This window comes from Bos mutus, chromosome 22 (assembly GCF_027580195.1).
Source record: "Bos mutus isolate GX-2022 chromosome 22, NWIPB_WYAK_1.1, whole genome shotgun sequence".
Taxonomy (NCBI): domain Eukaryota; kingdom Metazoa; phylum Chordata; class Mammalia; order Artiodactyla; family Bovidae; genus Bos; species Bos mutus.
The window spans coordinates 21,903,506-21,919,118 of NC_091638.1; the positions used below are offsets into that span (position 1 = coordinate 21,903,506).

Genomic DNA, 15,613 nt, shown 5'->3' on the forward strand with positions numbered 1-15,613 from the left:
AGTCAGACACGACTGAGTGACTGAGCACTAGCACTAGCCAGCTGTCCTGCTAGGTTTATGCCCGAGTTAATCACTTGCTCACACTCAGCTCTCCATGATGGATGTTATTTCACTGATTGGGAAAGGATGGTGGACCAGGCATAGCTGGAGAACAGGTTCATTCTGGAAGGGGCACCTGGTGCCCAGGTGAGTCTGCAAGAGGCACCTGGTGCTGCACTTCCTAGGAGAATGGCTATCACCCGGATAACAAGCAGACCTCTTGAGATCCCAGCCCATCCTAGCATCTGCATTTTTACCTAAAACCAGAGGAGGACGTTCACTTGTTCTCAGGACCCACGCATCTCCTCCGGCAACCTAACTTGTGGTCACCCACCTCTGTCTTCTTATGCTCGTTTTCTCCAGATGCGCCGTCCATGGCCTCGTCGGGGCCCTGCCCTTTGTACACCCAGAGCTCTGACTTCTCCACGATGGATCTCAACTGGTCCAGGTCTTGTTTTATCTGCTTGTAGTTATCGACATCTTGGCTGGTAACGAGCAGCTGAACCTGAACGAATGCAATTGACCAGTGGCACTCAGCACCCTCTCAGACAGATGACGACACCACCACCAATAACACAAGTACACACACATGTGTGCACACACGGCCACCCAAGCTACCTGTTTGAAGGCCTGGAGGACCTCCTGTCTCTGACTGAAGTGCCGAAAGAGGAGCTGCAGGGCCCCCGACACCAGGGGTGGGTAGTCGTGCATCGTCAAGTGGAGCAGGACTCGGAGGAAAGTTCTGCCGCCATGGTCATCCAGGTCCAGTGGGGTGTTCTCCTCACTGAGGGGAGAGGTCACGTGAGTCACAGACAGCCTCCACCTGCACCCATGGGCCCAGACACACCTCACTTCATGAGATCCCCAACTCTATGGCCGACCTCAGCAGACCTGGGTATTAAATAACTCCTTTAACAATACCATCTTGTTTCATCTTCAACTGTATTCTGAGGGGAAGGGACAGTTATGGTGTCACAGCTGCCCAGTGTTTAACCAAAGTCCCCACCTTCCCACAGTGACAGGCCTGGCTTTGCAAACACTCTCCCACCAGATGTTCTGCTGCTGGGGGTTTCAGAGCCGCACACAGCTGTGTTTCTCCCGAGTTACTAGTTTGTTTTTTATTTAAGATGCTAGTCCCAAGAAACCATCTGTGGTGGAGGGCCAGGTTTTTGAGGTCTGCTACTGCTAAGTCGCTTCAGTCGTGTCCAACTCTGTGTGACCCGAGACAGCAGCCCACCAGGCTCCCCTGTCCCTGGGATTCTCCAGGCAAGAACGCTGGAGTGGGTTGCCATTTCCTTCTCCAATGCATTAGAGTGAAAAGTGAAAGTGAAGTCACTCAGTCGCGTCTGACTCTTAGCGACCCCATGGACTGCAGCCTACCAGGCTCCTCTGTCCATGGAATTTTCCAGGCAAGGATACAGGAGTGGGTAGCTGTTCCCTTCTCCAGGAGGGGGGTTTAATTTCCCCAGGGATCGAACCTGCCTCGTGCATCTCCTGCATTGGCAGGCAAATTCTTTACCACTGCACCACCTGGAAAAAGGGAAAATCACTAGACTAGTCAGGTATGGTAGTTTAGTCGCTAAGTCGTATTTGACTCTTGCGACCCCATGGACTGGGGCCCTCCAGGCTCCTCTGTCCATGGGATTCTCCAGGCAAGAATGCTGGAGTGGGTTGCTAGTTCCTTCTCCAGGGGATCTTCCCAACACAGGAATCAAACCCAGGTCTCCTGCATTGCAGGCAGATTCTTTACCGACTGAGCTATGAGGGAAGCCCATCTGCACCATCTGGGAAGCCCCCCCAGTGGCCATGAAAGTGCCCAAAGATTCACTTATCTCGTCTCAAACTGGCAGCAAGCAGTTTGGTCCCTCAGGCCCCACTTTGAGAAGTGTTGCCATGAGTCATCCCCACTCAGTGCTATTCTAGCTTCCTAGCTGGGGTTAATCAGTATATTATCAAGGCTTCTCCCAAGATCTACGCTACGCTGATTGTGTGCTACTTACACAACCAAAAATGTAATAAGCAAGTCCTGACGCTAACGGCAGGCCACCGTGAACCTGAGCACTGGCAGTCAGGTTCTGGGCCTGTATTGTGTTTACAATCAAATGAAGGTCAAATGCTGAGACCTTCATGGCTGCAGACCAGCAAGGGAGGCATAGATAGGACTTAGTACATAAATCCTGTGTTCATGCTATGCACTCTAGAAAGGTGTGAAGAAGCTTTCACAGCCCTTCCACACCAGGAAAGCAGTAGAGAACCAAGACACCACCCAGCAGACTGAAGTGGCACCAGGCTAAACTCAAAACTCCCTGAGTTTCAGAACAGCAATCTCTTCCATAGAGTAAATAATGTTGCTGATTCAAACTTCACAGATTTTACATTAAGCACTAAGACAGTGAACATCAGTTCGCCCTCTCTGGTCTAAACACCCTTATGTAGGTTCCTCCCACATGGACACTGGGCTCAGCCAGGCGATCTGCTTGGACCAATAGGACATCAGCAACATGATGCAAGCGGAGGCTTGCTTGGTGCTTGTACACTGTTGGTCTGGCCTCTTGGGGCCTTTGCACATAGAGCCAGTTACCAAGCTATGCAGAAGCCCAAAATATCCATGTGCAGAGAAAAAGAGAGAAGTCCCAGCCTTAAAGGTATCACCTCCAAGGAGCCAGAAATGCAAAGACAGCAACATGGATATGCCAACCCCAATCACTAGCTATGATGGTCGCATGACGGACCCAACAGTGATCAGCAGAAGAACCATCTAGCTGAGCCCCAGTCAACCACAGAGTCGTGAGAGACAATAAAATGACTGTTTTAATCCATTTTTCTTTAGCTGTCCTGGGTCTTTGTTATCATGTGTGAGCGTGGGCTCAGTAGATGTGACTCTCATGCTCCAGAGAGTGGACTTCAGTAGCTGCAGCACATGGGCTTAGATGCCCCGTGATATGTGGAATCTTCCCCGACCAAGTATCGAACCTGCATTCCCTGCACTGACAGAAGGATTCTTAACCACTGGACCACCAGGGAAGTCCTTAATCCATTAAGTTTTGGTTGTCAAAAGCAGTACATAACCAAAGCAAATGTGTATATACCAAGAGTTATACATACAGAGTGTTTATACCAAGTTTGCAGGTGTTTGAGCCTTACAGGGATTTGAGTCTCATAATGATGTTTTCAGTCAACAGTGAGCAATCTCATCTTTTTGGAAAGGGTTCACACAGTAATTTCAGGTTACAGACAATGAAAGAACTGCATGCCTGTTTTTATTCTTGTGGCTGCTTGGCTCCTAAAGAGCTTGGGGGTGACTGCGCCCAGTAGCACCCATGAGCATGCTTTCTGCACTCTGTTTTGAGCCCCCTCTTTCTTTCAACCCTATTTCCTCACCATTTAAAAAAGTCTTGTAATGTGTATACTTTGAGAAACCTCCTTCAGTTCTTTCTACTGTAGGCAGTAAACACATATATATGAAGCCAACTAAGATTACTCTGACCTGAGTTCTAGAAGTTATAAAGTGAGGGGGCAAAGAACCTAAACCCAAGGACTAAACCTTTCTGAGTCCAAGGAGAAGTCTTTGAGAGCTAATGGAGAGGAGCCTCCTCCATCTCAGAACCACCTACAAAACAGAAACTGAAAATATACTTTCCTTCCTCCGAAGATGCCCTCAGCTTGTTCTTCAATGTGTTCGAAGTCAAGAGCACCTGAAGAGTTAGAGAGAACAGAACTTTAGATGCAGGAAGTTATGGAAATGTGCTGCCTGTGAACTTCCCCCCCAAAGAGCCTTGCCTCTGCTCATGGATTAACCTCAAGTTTTCCAGCTTCTTTTACTGCAAAGCTCTGAAGCCAGGTCAACCTGGATCACACTGTCCACTGGCTCCAGGTTTCTCCTCAGTGCATGAACCCTGTGAGAGGCACTACCTCTTTTCAAGGAAGCTCAGACCTTGCTAGGTGGGTTTATTTCTACTACTATCTTTCTCTTATCCATCACCACTATATCCTGGGCAGGGAAAAACTTCTACTCAGAGTAAAAGTTGCTAGTGGACAGTCAATTTTCTTGGAGAATTTTGTTTTAGGGTGTTTTTTTTTTTCCCCGGTATTTCACACAACCATAACATTAGAATTCTCAGCTGTCTTATGACTAAGACACTCAAAGATGGAAGAAATAAGATCTACTTCAGAAGGAATCTGGGCTCTTGCAATTATTTGTTTGCCCCAAATGGGTAACTCCCAGGATGTCATTTTTACATATAGTCACCTTCAAATATATTCACATTTTATCCTTGTTCTAGAACGTACTCTCTGGACTTTCAGCTTTCAGTAGACCCGGGTCCAATTTTACGGCAGAAATCCCATCCTGGCATCACTCACCTGGCACATTACTTGGTCCTTCTTGGCTGCTGTTTCCGGAGGATGTTTCTGAAGTCTGGGAATTGCTTTCATCAAACTCCCGCTTAAATATACACAGGAGGCAGGAGATCCTATAATCCAACCTCACATTCAAAATAAACTAGAGATTCAATGGAAATGGAAACAGATTGGTTACATTAGCATACCACCTGGAACACCCCGCCAAACCGCTGCACTCTGGCTGGGCCTGGCATCTGCTGCGTCAATTACCTTAAACCCTAAGTGAGCCAAATATTTGGCTTAAGATTTCAACAGTCTTCAAAGACTTGCATGGGATACATCAATTTTGCCCGCAGCACCTTACGCTTCTAGTAAAAGCTTCAGCATCCCGGCAATTAATTTAATAATCAGAACAATAAATCACTCACTCCCCACTCCATCCTCTATAAAACATTAATTTCAGCAAGTATCGAATGCCGACGCTGAGCCTTAAGAAGGGCGAAGTTGGCTGCTTTTAAGTGAACTGACAGAGAAAAATGTGTTTTCAGTACGAGAATTAGCTTGGCTCTTTATTTTCTACAAATGACTGTTTCCTTTGATGTAGACGCAAACTCTTGGGCTCCCTCTTCTTTCACTCCCTGTGTTCCCTCCCCATCCGCTCCAACACAAGGATACTTTTTCCATGCTTGTGGCTGGAGCCAAAAAAGAAAGATCAGTCAACCAGTCGGAACTGTAAAAGGACCTTACCGACAGTCTCTTCTCTCTTTATCAAACTAACTGTCCATTCTGCATGGCTTCTCTTGCCCTCAGTCAGTCTCAGGACCTTCCTCGACAAGCACACATCTCATCAATGACTAAGCCCTGCTGGCTCTGCCTCTGCCACTCCTCATGGATCTCTCCCCTGCTGTATTTTACCCCGCTTACAGCCTCTCTCTCCCACCTCAGTCATTACACTACCAAATTTACCAGGTCTACCTCCCAATGGTATTTCTTCTTAGGTTAGCTCCCTGCTTGAAAACAGTCAAAGGCTCCCTCAGAATCAAGTCCTAACACTTCAGGCACCCAAAGTTTTCCAGAGTCTGCCTTTCCAACCTCATTTCTGATAACTTCCTTTCAGCACACGCCACACCCCTGCCCAAGGAGAAGGGCTTACTGACCTTGAGCAATGATGCTCTGGCTTAACCTGCTCCACCTGTCTGAGAACAGCACCTTGTTTCTTCGCAACACCTGTCCATGGCTAAAAGCTCAGATAAAATCTTACCTCCTCTTTAAAATCTCCTCAGGTCCTTACTGAATGGGATCACCAGACCCACCCTTATCTCAGAAGAACATTTTTCTCATGGCTTTATTTCCATGTACACACAGCTTCATCACACCTCCTTTTCCTATTAGACTTTAAACACCCTGGAGACAGAGCCCCTGTCCTAATTGTCTCTGCATTCCTCATACAGCCCCTCATCTAGCCAGGCAAAGTGCTTTGCATATGGTAGATCATTAAGTATTTGCTGAAAGAATCCATCAATTAAATGTTCTCAGATTATTACAGTAATCACTACAGTGAGTAGACCTCAAGATGTAACCAATTTTCACATCACATCAATTCTGATAAACACACATGATATCTACATACTTGGGACCTGTAAGCCATGGCCTGAAATCCTTGAAATCTTTCTCTACTTTTGCTCAGACATAAATTCAATGATTTTCCTGTACTTAAATCATTCTTTATTGGCTTCAGTAATTATTTTGAGGAGTACCACTGTTGCTTTCAAACCATCAGTTAACTGTGATTTTAGAATTTTTAAAAATCCTTCCATCTGTAAACATGCCTATTTCTCTCCTCCATCTCAACTCCTCATCTCCTCCATCCTTTCTGGAGTTGAGATCAGGCAGTGTGAAATAAAAGAGAAAAGTGACTACAGCATTCTTTTCATTAAGGAGCAGCTAATTTTGTTAATGAATTTAAAACTCCCAGGGAGCAGAAAGAAGAAAACATAATTTGTTGGAAGGCTGGAAGGTTCTCATAGGAAGCAGAGGGCTCCCATCCCCACTTCCTTAGGCCAGGACTTTGCTTCTACAATTATCCTCTCTCCTCTTTTTCAGTAAGTCCCCCCTCTCAACGTGATCACTTCCTTTCTGCATACAATCTTGCTGATATCCCTTAACTTAAATATGACCAACAATCACCTTTCAGCCCCCGCCCCGACTTTTCTCTGTGCATCTTTACAGCAAATCCACTCAAAACAATTTTCTGCCCTGACTCCCCACTTCATCTTCTCCCGTTCCTTCTTGACCTTGACCTGTTCCCAGACTTGCCAACTGTGCTTCCACCTCGGGTCTCTGCATTTATTGCTCCATCTGAGTCTCAGAGACTCTTTCCCTAAATATGAGTTCCCTCACTGCTCTCTGAATGGGAAGACCTTCTCTGATAATCTCATCAAAACATGTACCCCCAAGGGCCTCCAAACAGTCTTGACTCTCTTTTATATTTTAACATCCTTGGTATATACATTGTTACATGCCTATGTGTTTGTGTGTGCTAAATTGCTTCAGTCGTGTCTGAGTCTTTGTGACCGTTTGGACTATAACCCGCCAGGTGTCTCTGTCCATGGGATTCTCCAGGCAAGAATACTGGAGTGAGTTGCCATGCCCTCCTCCAGGGGATCTTCTGGACCCAGGGATCAAACCCACATCTCTTTTGTCTCCTGCTTCGGCAGGCAAGGATTCTTTACCACTAGTGCAGCCTGGGAAGCCCTTATAAGCTTATGCCCCCTATCAAAATGTAAGCAGGAATGATTTTGTTCATTGCTGGATTTTCAGTGCTTAAAAGTACTTGGCATGGAATCAGTATCAATAAGTATTCATTGAATATATGAATGGTTGAGGGAGGGAGAAAGGGAAGGCTTGAGGGAGGAGTTACAAACTTTATGGAACTTTGAACTGAGTTATGAACAAAAAGCAGGGATCTCAGCTATGGACAGAGTGTGAGTGAATTCTAAGCAAACGAAAAGTATGGCTGACAACAGAGAGCAATGATAAGGGAAAGCGAGGGTAACTGCTGACAGTCTGGCATGGCTGGCAGGACAGGGCATGTTGGGGATGGACAGGAGATGACAAGCAGTAAGAGGGCTGGTTCAGAAATGGCACCCGAGGCTAAGAATCTACCTCCACTCTCTTCCCTAAAGCCTGGGGCTCCATCAAAGCAGGGCCACTGCACACAGATGCTCCCCTGTGAAGCACACTCCTGCCCCTACTTCTGGCCCATGATTACCTGGAGTATTTCAATGATCTTCAGCTTGGTGTCCATCACCATGATGTCCTCCTTCTCCGGCTCGGCCTGCTTCACGTTGCCCTCAGGGGCGGTGGCCGTGGGTGTCATGGGCAGGAAGCCTCCTCCCCGGAGCACCACCTGGGTCATCAGCTCTCCGACCCCATGGATGGACCGCATCACGTTACTGCCTAGGAAGGGCCAGGACAGACCCCGGTCACGACAGACCCCTGGAGCACACTCTGGGGCACACCTGGCCAGGGGCAGAGGCTCTTCAGGACAAGTCATTTCACACGTCTCTGTCCCAATACATTCTATGACCCTGGGAACCTGATAGGTTAATACCTATCAAAAATGTAGGGCTTACTATGGAAGACAGTATGGAGATGTCTTACAAAACTAGGAATAAAACCACCATATGACCCAGCAATCCCACTCCTAGGCATATACCCTGAGGAAACCAAAATTGAAAAAGACACATGTACCCCAATGTTCACTGTAGCACTATTTATAGCTAGGACATGGAAGCAACCTAGATGTCCATTGACAGATGAATGGATAAAGAAGCTGTGGTACATATACACAATGGAATATTACTCAGCCATAAAAATGAATGCATTTGAGTCAGTTTTAAAGAGGTGGACGAACCTAGAGCCCATTATACAGAGTGCAGTAACTCAAAAAGAGAAATATAAATATCATATACTGACACATATGTATGCAATCTAGAACGATGGTCCTGATGAATTTATTTGCAGGGTAGCAATGGAGAAACAGACATAGAGAACAGACTTATGGACACGGGGACAGGGAGGAGAGGGTGAGATGTATGGAGAGAGTAACATGGAAACTTACACTACCATATGTAAAATAGATAGCCAATAGGAATTGGCTGTATGACTCAGGGAACTGAAACAGGGGCTCTGTGACAATCTAGAAGGGTGGGATGGGGAGGGAGATGGGAGGGATGTTTGGGAGGGAAGGGACATGGGTGTACCTATGGCTGATTCTTATTGATGTTTGACATAAAACCACAAAATTCTATAAAGCAATTATCCTTCAATAAAAAAACAAAGTGGCAAAAAAAAAATCAGGGTTTAAGGAAGTAGGTGAAAGAGCGTGGGCTTTGAAATTGCCCAAAGGAGCAATTTTATGGGTTAAATAACCTGCCCAATTGTAAGGCCACCCACTGCATGCCTGCTGTGGGTGTTAACAAGACACACATCTGGTGCTGTGTTAATACAGGAGTTAACAAGACACACATCCGGTGCTGTACCAACAGCCACCTGATCTTGAGGGCACTGTGCCACCTGTGAGGGTCAGTTTATTCAACTATAAAAGGAGAAAACCCAGCTCAACTCACAGGGTCACGTGGCAAATGACTGCGCACAGGCCCTAACAGGCAGTAGAATGCAAGTAAACGCACTTTTTCTATTCCAGCTGAAGAGACTAGTTGAACAATAGTCCACACATGAGTACCCAGTATGTGTCTATTACGACACTAAAACAGAGGAGAACAACAAACACATCAAGGCAGATTTTCCTACTCACAAATTGGAAACAGGATACCCAGACACAGTCTGGATTTCATTTACTCACATACTAACGTAAGCACAGAACATCATGGCACATCAAGAGCAGTGAATAAGCATTCCAGCTGTGAGGCGACTTTCAAATGGTGCAGTGGAATGTGCAACTTCATTTATAAATGTAAAAAATACAGCACAGTGTTAACAACCATTGACTCTGAGTCACGGGTCCTTGGTGTCCACTCTACTATTCTTTCCACTTGTGTTTGTATCTGAACACGTTCGTAATGAAGAGTCAAGAAGAAGAGGACGAAGAAAGGATGTGACACCACGTGGTAATGCAACAGCACGTGGTAAGCATGACAGAGGCAGGAGGAGGCGCAAGCGCGTCCCCACGTGTGGGCACCGTCAGAGCCCCCACCTCACGTGGGCACCGTCAGAGCCCCCACCTCACGTGGGCACCGTCAGAGCCCCCACCTCACGTGGGCACCATCAGAGCCCCCACCTCAGCTCCTCCACGTTGTTCTCACCTTTATTCTCCTCTCCCTTCGCCATCTTGCTGATGGGGAAGATTGTGGTCACGTGCACACAGTCCAATATGGCCAGGAGGATTTTGGTTAATCGGAGAAGGTCAGAGAAGTTGTAGAAACCAAAGTAGATGAGATTCCTAGCTAGGTTGACAACCTATTGTATTTAAAAGAGAGAGGGGGGAGATGGATTAATTAAACAGTATCCTTCAGTTCCATTTCAGGTGGACTATTTTACAAATGACTGATTGTGACCTTCTTTACCGTAAGAGAAGTCATTTAATTTACTTGCAGTTTCTGATCAAATTCAATTTAGTTTCATAAGGAGAAAAAATAAGAAATGAAAATGTGCAGAGCTGCTGATGTGTTCTGATGACTGGTGAATAAAAAACCAACCTCATCATTGGGTCTGTGTAGCTTCCCCAAAATAGAGGGCAAGCCAAGGTATATCCAACAAGGACACAGATAACATTGCAATGCTTGGAAATCTAACCCCTATAAAGGCAAAGTGGTTCCAAGGAGAAATATTCAACTCAAAGGTGATAAGAATTTCTGTCCCTCAAACGATTCACCTACGACAGATCCTAAGCACAGTCTGGTTTCTTTCCTGTCACTTTTAATACAACGTACAGAGCATACATAATGTTCTATCATTTTACATGATTTAGTTCACCATGTTTCTTACAAAACATACAGATCACTTCACCATGAGTTACCTCAAATGTAAGCTTATTTTTCTCCTTATCAGAGAAAGGGAACCTCTGACACACCACATCTCTTAAATATTCCTCCACAAATTCCATGGTCTGAGCGAACCTCTCCTTAATTTCATCTTTGGAGGTTCCACTACTATCGTAGCTAAAAGGAAAGGAGAAAGAAAAGGCAATCAAAGGTCAGGTTCCTCCCAATGAGGCCTTCCCTGTTTGCTTAGCCCCTAGAGCCAGAACCACCCACCCCAACACTTTCCACCCTCTTGCCCCTATTTACTTTCCCTGCTCAGCAGCCACCACTAACGTATATATTTAGTCTTTTATCTTAGTTATTGCCTGTCTTTCCCCACTAGTGTAAACATAGTTTTCTTTTTTTTTTCTTTTTTGGCCACATCACACAGCATGTGGGATCCTAGTTGCCCGACCAGGAATTAAACTCGCGCCCCCAGCGTTGGAAGTGCAGAGGCTTAACCATCGAACCACTAAGTCCAAAACAGTTTTCTTGTTTGTTCCCAGATAGATTCTTTAAGCCTGGCAGGCAGGAGACACTTAAGTATTTGCTGAATAAAACAGACAAACAAGGTATAAAAAGGCAATCATACCATCTTTTACCTTCTTGAAGGAACAAATAATGCTTGCTACGCTTAATTACATTTTCATTAAAAAAAAAAAAAGCCTTTCTTCTCTGATTGAACTAGACTTAACCTGACCATAAGTCCTTTGTCTTCTGCTACACAGAACACTGCAGCTAAGAGATTTGAAAGCAACACAAGGTCTTAACAGGGCGAAGGAGCCAGGCTCACTCATCAATGGCGATCTCGGAGGGGATCTCAGACCAGAGGCGGGCGTATTTCACGGGGGTGACCTGCTCCTGGGGGTCTCGGTCCACGTGCATGTGGAGCATGAGACGGCAGAAGGATGCCCGCAGGTCGTAGGGCAGGTTCTCGTCGGACATGCAGCGGAGAATGAGATCCACGTCCAGTTGGCCCGAGATCTCGTTGATGGCAAGGTACTGGCGGTCCAGGCACATCCTCGCAAAGAGGTTCAGCTGGTACCTGAGAAAAGGAAAGTTGCACAGAGCTCACACTTCCAGAAACACACAGCGGGAGAGTCAGAGGAGGGGCCCAGATCTCATAGGAGTGGTGTATGGCCATGTGAACTTGTACATCAACACTCTTCACCTGCTCGTGTACACTTAAGTCTGGCTTCTGTATCTGGCAGAAAAAGGAACAGCTCAAGCCATGCCAACAGTCACACATGTCTATCCCATGTGGGAGTACCTACGTGGCTAGTTGATTCCATTTTGCCCTTATTTTATAAAATGGGGGAGAAAAAAATGAAAAATCATTTTCATTAGGGTGAAAACGATTATCTATTTCCTTAGTTATGCCTTTTAAAAAATATTTATTTAGCTGTGCCTGGTCTTAGTTGGGGCACAAAGGATTCTCAGTCTTCACTGTGGCATGCAAACTCTTAGTTGTGGCATGTGAGATCTAGTTCCCTAACCGGGGATCGAACCTGGGCCCCCAGCATTGGGAGCTCAGAGTCTTAGCCACTGGACCAGCAGGGAAGCCCTACTTTAGTTTGGCTTTTATACAGCACATTAAAGACCACAAAGGAAATGGTAAAGGTTTTAGACCTTCACTGAGTCTCCTTAGAAATTTTATGACACTTTCGGGGTCTTATCTCATACAGCTCTGCTCTTTGACTTCACACACATGTGACAAACATCGTGGAAAAAGTAGGGGACTCCTCAAAATGTCTTAAGGTTTCCTCCTCACCCAATTACATGTGATCTCTGTGAAGTTCCAAACTTGGTCTATTACATGCTCATAACATCAACAAAAATTAGAGTGTCATAATATTCAGAGAATGCAAAGACAAAGAGAAACAAAAGTGCTCATTTACAACTGGTGAGAGCGTGCACCAAAACATCCAGTCTAGGATCGCTTGCTTAATCAGTTTAAAATATGCCTGTGCCCCAATCTCATAATTTCCTGGTATGGAATGGAAATTCCTACACACACGCACCAATCTGAACAATGATGTTTCCTGACACGAAAAACTAAATTGTGGCACACAATGAATTCAAAGAGAAAAGAAAATGTTGGCATAGTAATAAATGGAATAACATTCAGCAGTCAATATTAAAGAAATGGACCTACCACCATTAGCATGAATCCATTTCAGATTCAATACTGAATAAAAAGGGCAGATTTCAGAGAAAAACTCAGAGTATGGAACCATTTATATAAAATTTCAAGGCTCATTAAAATACTATGTATTATTTATGAAGGCACAGAAATGTAAAATATGAACATACATAGAGTGTGGAAGGTCACCCACCATCTGCGTGAACGGAGAGAACAAAATACAGGAGGGTCACAAAGGGCGTTGGAACTGCAAAGTTGAGTTTTTATTAGAAAATGCTGCTAGCACTTCTCCAACCATCTCCTGTTTTCTTTTCTTTTTCAAGTGTTTACTGGTTCCCTTCCCTTGAGGTGGCAGAGTCAACAGGTCTTACAGCTGGGACCAAGGAAACACCAGGATGGGGGTGGAAACCAGTCAACACGGCAGGTTCTCGCTGTCCGAGGAAGGAGTTGTGGATACAGAGGGTGAAGATGAGAACGACCCTATGGTGCTGGAGTGGAGCTGAAAGTCGTGATGTGAACTCAGGGTTTTTATTACATTCATATACATTAATACAGAAACAAATGTGTGTGTGTGTGCAGATAGAGACATCAACAGATGTGTGCATACACATGCACATTTCTTAGCTCTGCCTGTAACAGTTCTAAGAGGTTGGCACATTGTCTCCGTTTTGCAGGTAAAGGAACTGGGACATAGAGGTGGATAACTGGACCAAAGTCAAAAAGTTAATATCATTGCTATATTTAGAATGGATAGCCAACAAGGACCTACTGTATAGCACATGGAACTCTGCTCAATGCTATGTGGCAGCCTGGATGGGAGGGGAGTTTGGGAGAGAATGGGTACATGTACAGCTGCGTCCCTGACAGTGATACAATTCTCATATTATTAATCAGCTATACTCTAGCATAAAATGAAAAATTTTTTTAAAAGTCAGTATGTAGAGAGGTGACCCCACAGCCTGACTCGTATCTACCACAAACTACATCCATGTGCTACCCCGTGCAGAGACCAACAACTGTGAGACGGGGCTGATGCAACCAAGCAGCTTCCTTGTGACCAAGCCACGCCCAGGTAGCACTGCCCTACTATGTAAGCACTGCTGACAGCTCACACTCTACAAACTCCTGAAATACACATTTGTCTTTCTGCTGGACATCTCATGAGAGGACATCACAGGGCGCCCGTGCACAGGCCCGCGCACCTGTAGTAGCCAAGGACGTCGCGGTCTTCCTTCTGGCCCTCCTTGGCATCCTGCGCCAGCTCCCGGACACTCTTACTGCGAACCTCCTTGTTGCTGTCCCTCCAGAAGAGCCATACTTCTTCCTCATCCTCGCCTGCCTCCAGAGCGTTCTCTCCGGTAGAAACGCCTTCAAATTCAAAACGGGAGAGCACCAACCTGAAAACATAGGAGGAGGCGGGAAAACTCATGTCTGAAATCCTTGCTTGTCACTGATTAACTATATTTGTGCGTTGAACTCCAGCTGTGCTTTCAGCACACACACACACACACACACAGAAAGCCACTTCGTTTCTCCCTTTGGCAGAACCATAGGAGAGGCAAACATCGACTTCATACACTTTAGCTCAGGTGTGCCCCACTAGGGAGGCTGTGTCTCCCCAGGGGATGCTTGGCAACATCCGGAGACGTCTTTGGCTGTCCCAACTAAATGGGAGAGGTACTGTTGGCAACCGGTACACATACACAGAAGACTGCTGCACTTCCTGCGAGGCACAGGACAGCACCCACAGCACAGAACTGCTTGGCCCCAAATGTCAAAGGCCAAGGTTGAGAAAGTCAGCATTCAGCCCAAGCTCAAAATTAAGTTATGCATGAGACCCCTCCCCCCCAAAAAATCACAAGTTTAGGGCATAAGTTAGTGTTTTTAAAAAACATTTCTTTTTTAACATTGGTATGTTACTGGCAGTATATGCTCCCCTGTTACAAATGAATCGACTACTACTTTCCAAACTTCTGTAGACCAATGAACACTTTTTGAATAGTGGTAATTTCACAAGCTCTTCCCTGCTGCTGCTGCTAAGTCACTTCAGTCATGTCCGACTCTGTGCGACCCCATAGATGGCAGCCCACCAGGCTCCCCCGTCCCTGGGATTCTCCAGGCAAGAACACTGGAGTGGGTGGCCATTTCCTTCTCCAATGCATGCAAGTGAAACGTGAAAGTGAAGTCACTCAGTCATGTCTGACTCTTAGCAACCCCTGTCTTAATATTGACAATGAATTACCTTCTTTAAAATTTAAACCTGATGATCCTAACTGGAGAACTTTCAAGTCTTAAAATGAAATTAAGGGTGTGTAAGATGCTCCCCAGTAGCCCACATCACTTTCAACTCAGTAAGCAAAGTGAGTGACATCACGATACAGAGGAGGCCACCACAGCAAAAGCAAATCCAGTAACTCCCCTAATCAAGATGCTGGCGTGAAGATAATCAAAGGCCAGACAACCTGACTTCAGAAGCGAAGGGGCTGGGTTTAACTCCCCATGGCACAGACAATCACTGAGGCACACACTCTCCATCTAATTCCCATTCTCACCTTTATAGTCACTCCCCGACCCCCACTCACTTGGTCTCAATGAGGATGTCGGCATTGGTTGGATTCAGCACGGCTTTACATATCAGTTCCTGAGTCACCGGAATGGATTTGTTCATGGACACGCAGAGGTCAGAGAGGTAATCTAAGAACCTGTGGGGAAACAGAAACCAAACCAAATGCTTTTTGTAGCCAGAGTAAGGGTTAGGTCTTGGGGACGTGGCTCTCCCTCCAAAGGGTAGACCCAAGCTACCTTTACCACAAGTCAGAGAGGCTTTGGGTTTCAGTGTCTGTGTGCATGGTATCACCAGTTACCCAGACATGGGAGGGAGGGAAGAGAAAGGAGGGAGGGAGAGAGCAGAGGGAGGCAAGGAAGGAGGGAAAAAGAAAGAAAGAAAGAAAAGCACAAGAAGGATGGGTGTGACTGCTATAAGGAAGAGGTGATGAGGTAAAAATGAACAGAAGAACCCATCAAGTAAGATCACCTAAGGAAGACG

At 45.8% G+C, this 15,613-nt stretch overlaps 1 protein-coding gene across 2 annotated transcripts in view; it reads right to left on the minus strand.

Moving 5' to 3' along the window:
• ITPR1 (inositol 1,4,5-trisphosphate receptor type 1) overlaps positions 1-15,613 on the minus strand; it is a 355,281-nt gene that overhangs the window by 164,613 nt on the left and 175,055 nt on the right. For both annotated transcript variants that reach the window (XM_070360064.1, XM_070360063.1), the window contains 10 exons: positions 15,150-15,269; positions 13,770-13,964; positions 11,218-11,469; positions 10,421-10,562; positions 9,708-9,861; positions 7,652-7,839; positions 4,402-4,540; positions 3,680-3,734; positions 658-823; positions 374-544 (listed from right to left, as the gene is read on the minus strand). In XM_070360064.1, coding sequence (XP_070216165.1) covers positions 374-544; positions 658-823; positions 3,680-3,734; positions 4,402-4,540; positions 7,652-7,839; positions 9,708-9,861; positions 10,421-10,562; positions 11,218-11,469; positions 13,770-13,964; positions 15,150-15,269 — 1,582 coding nt within the window. The remainder of the gene's footprint in view (positions 1-373; positions 545-657; positions 824-3,679; positions 3,735-4,401; positions 4,541-7,651; positions 7,840-9,707; positions 9,862-10,420; positions 10,563-11,217; positions 11,470-13,769; positions 13,965-15,149; positions 15,270-15,613) is intronic.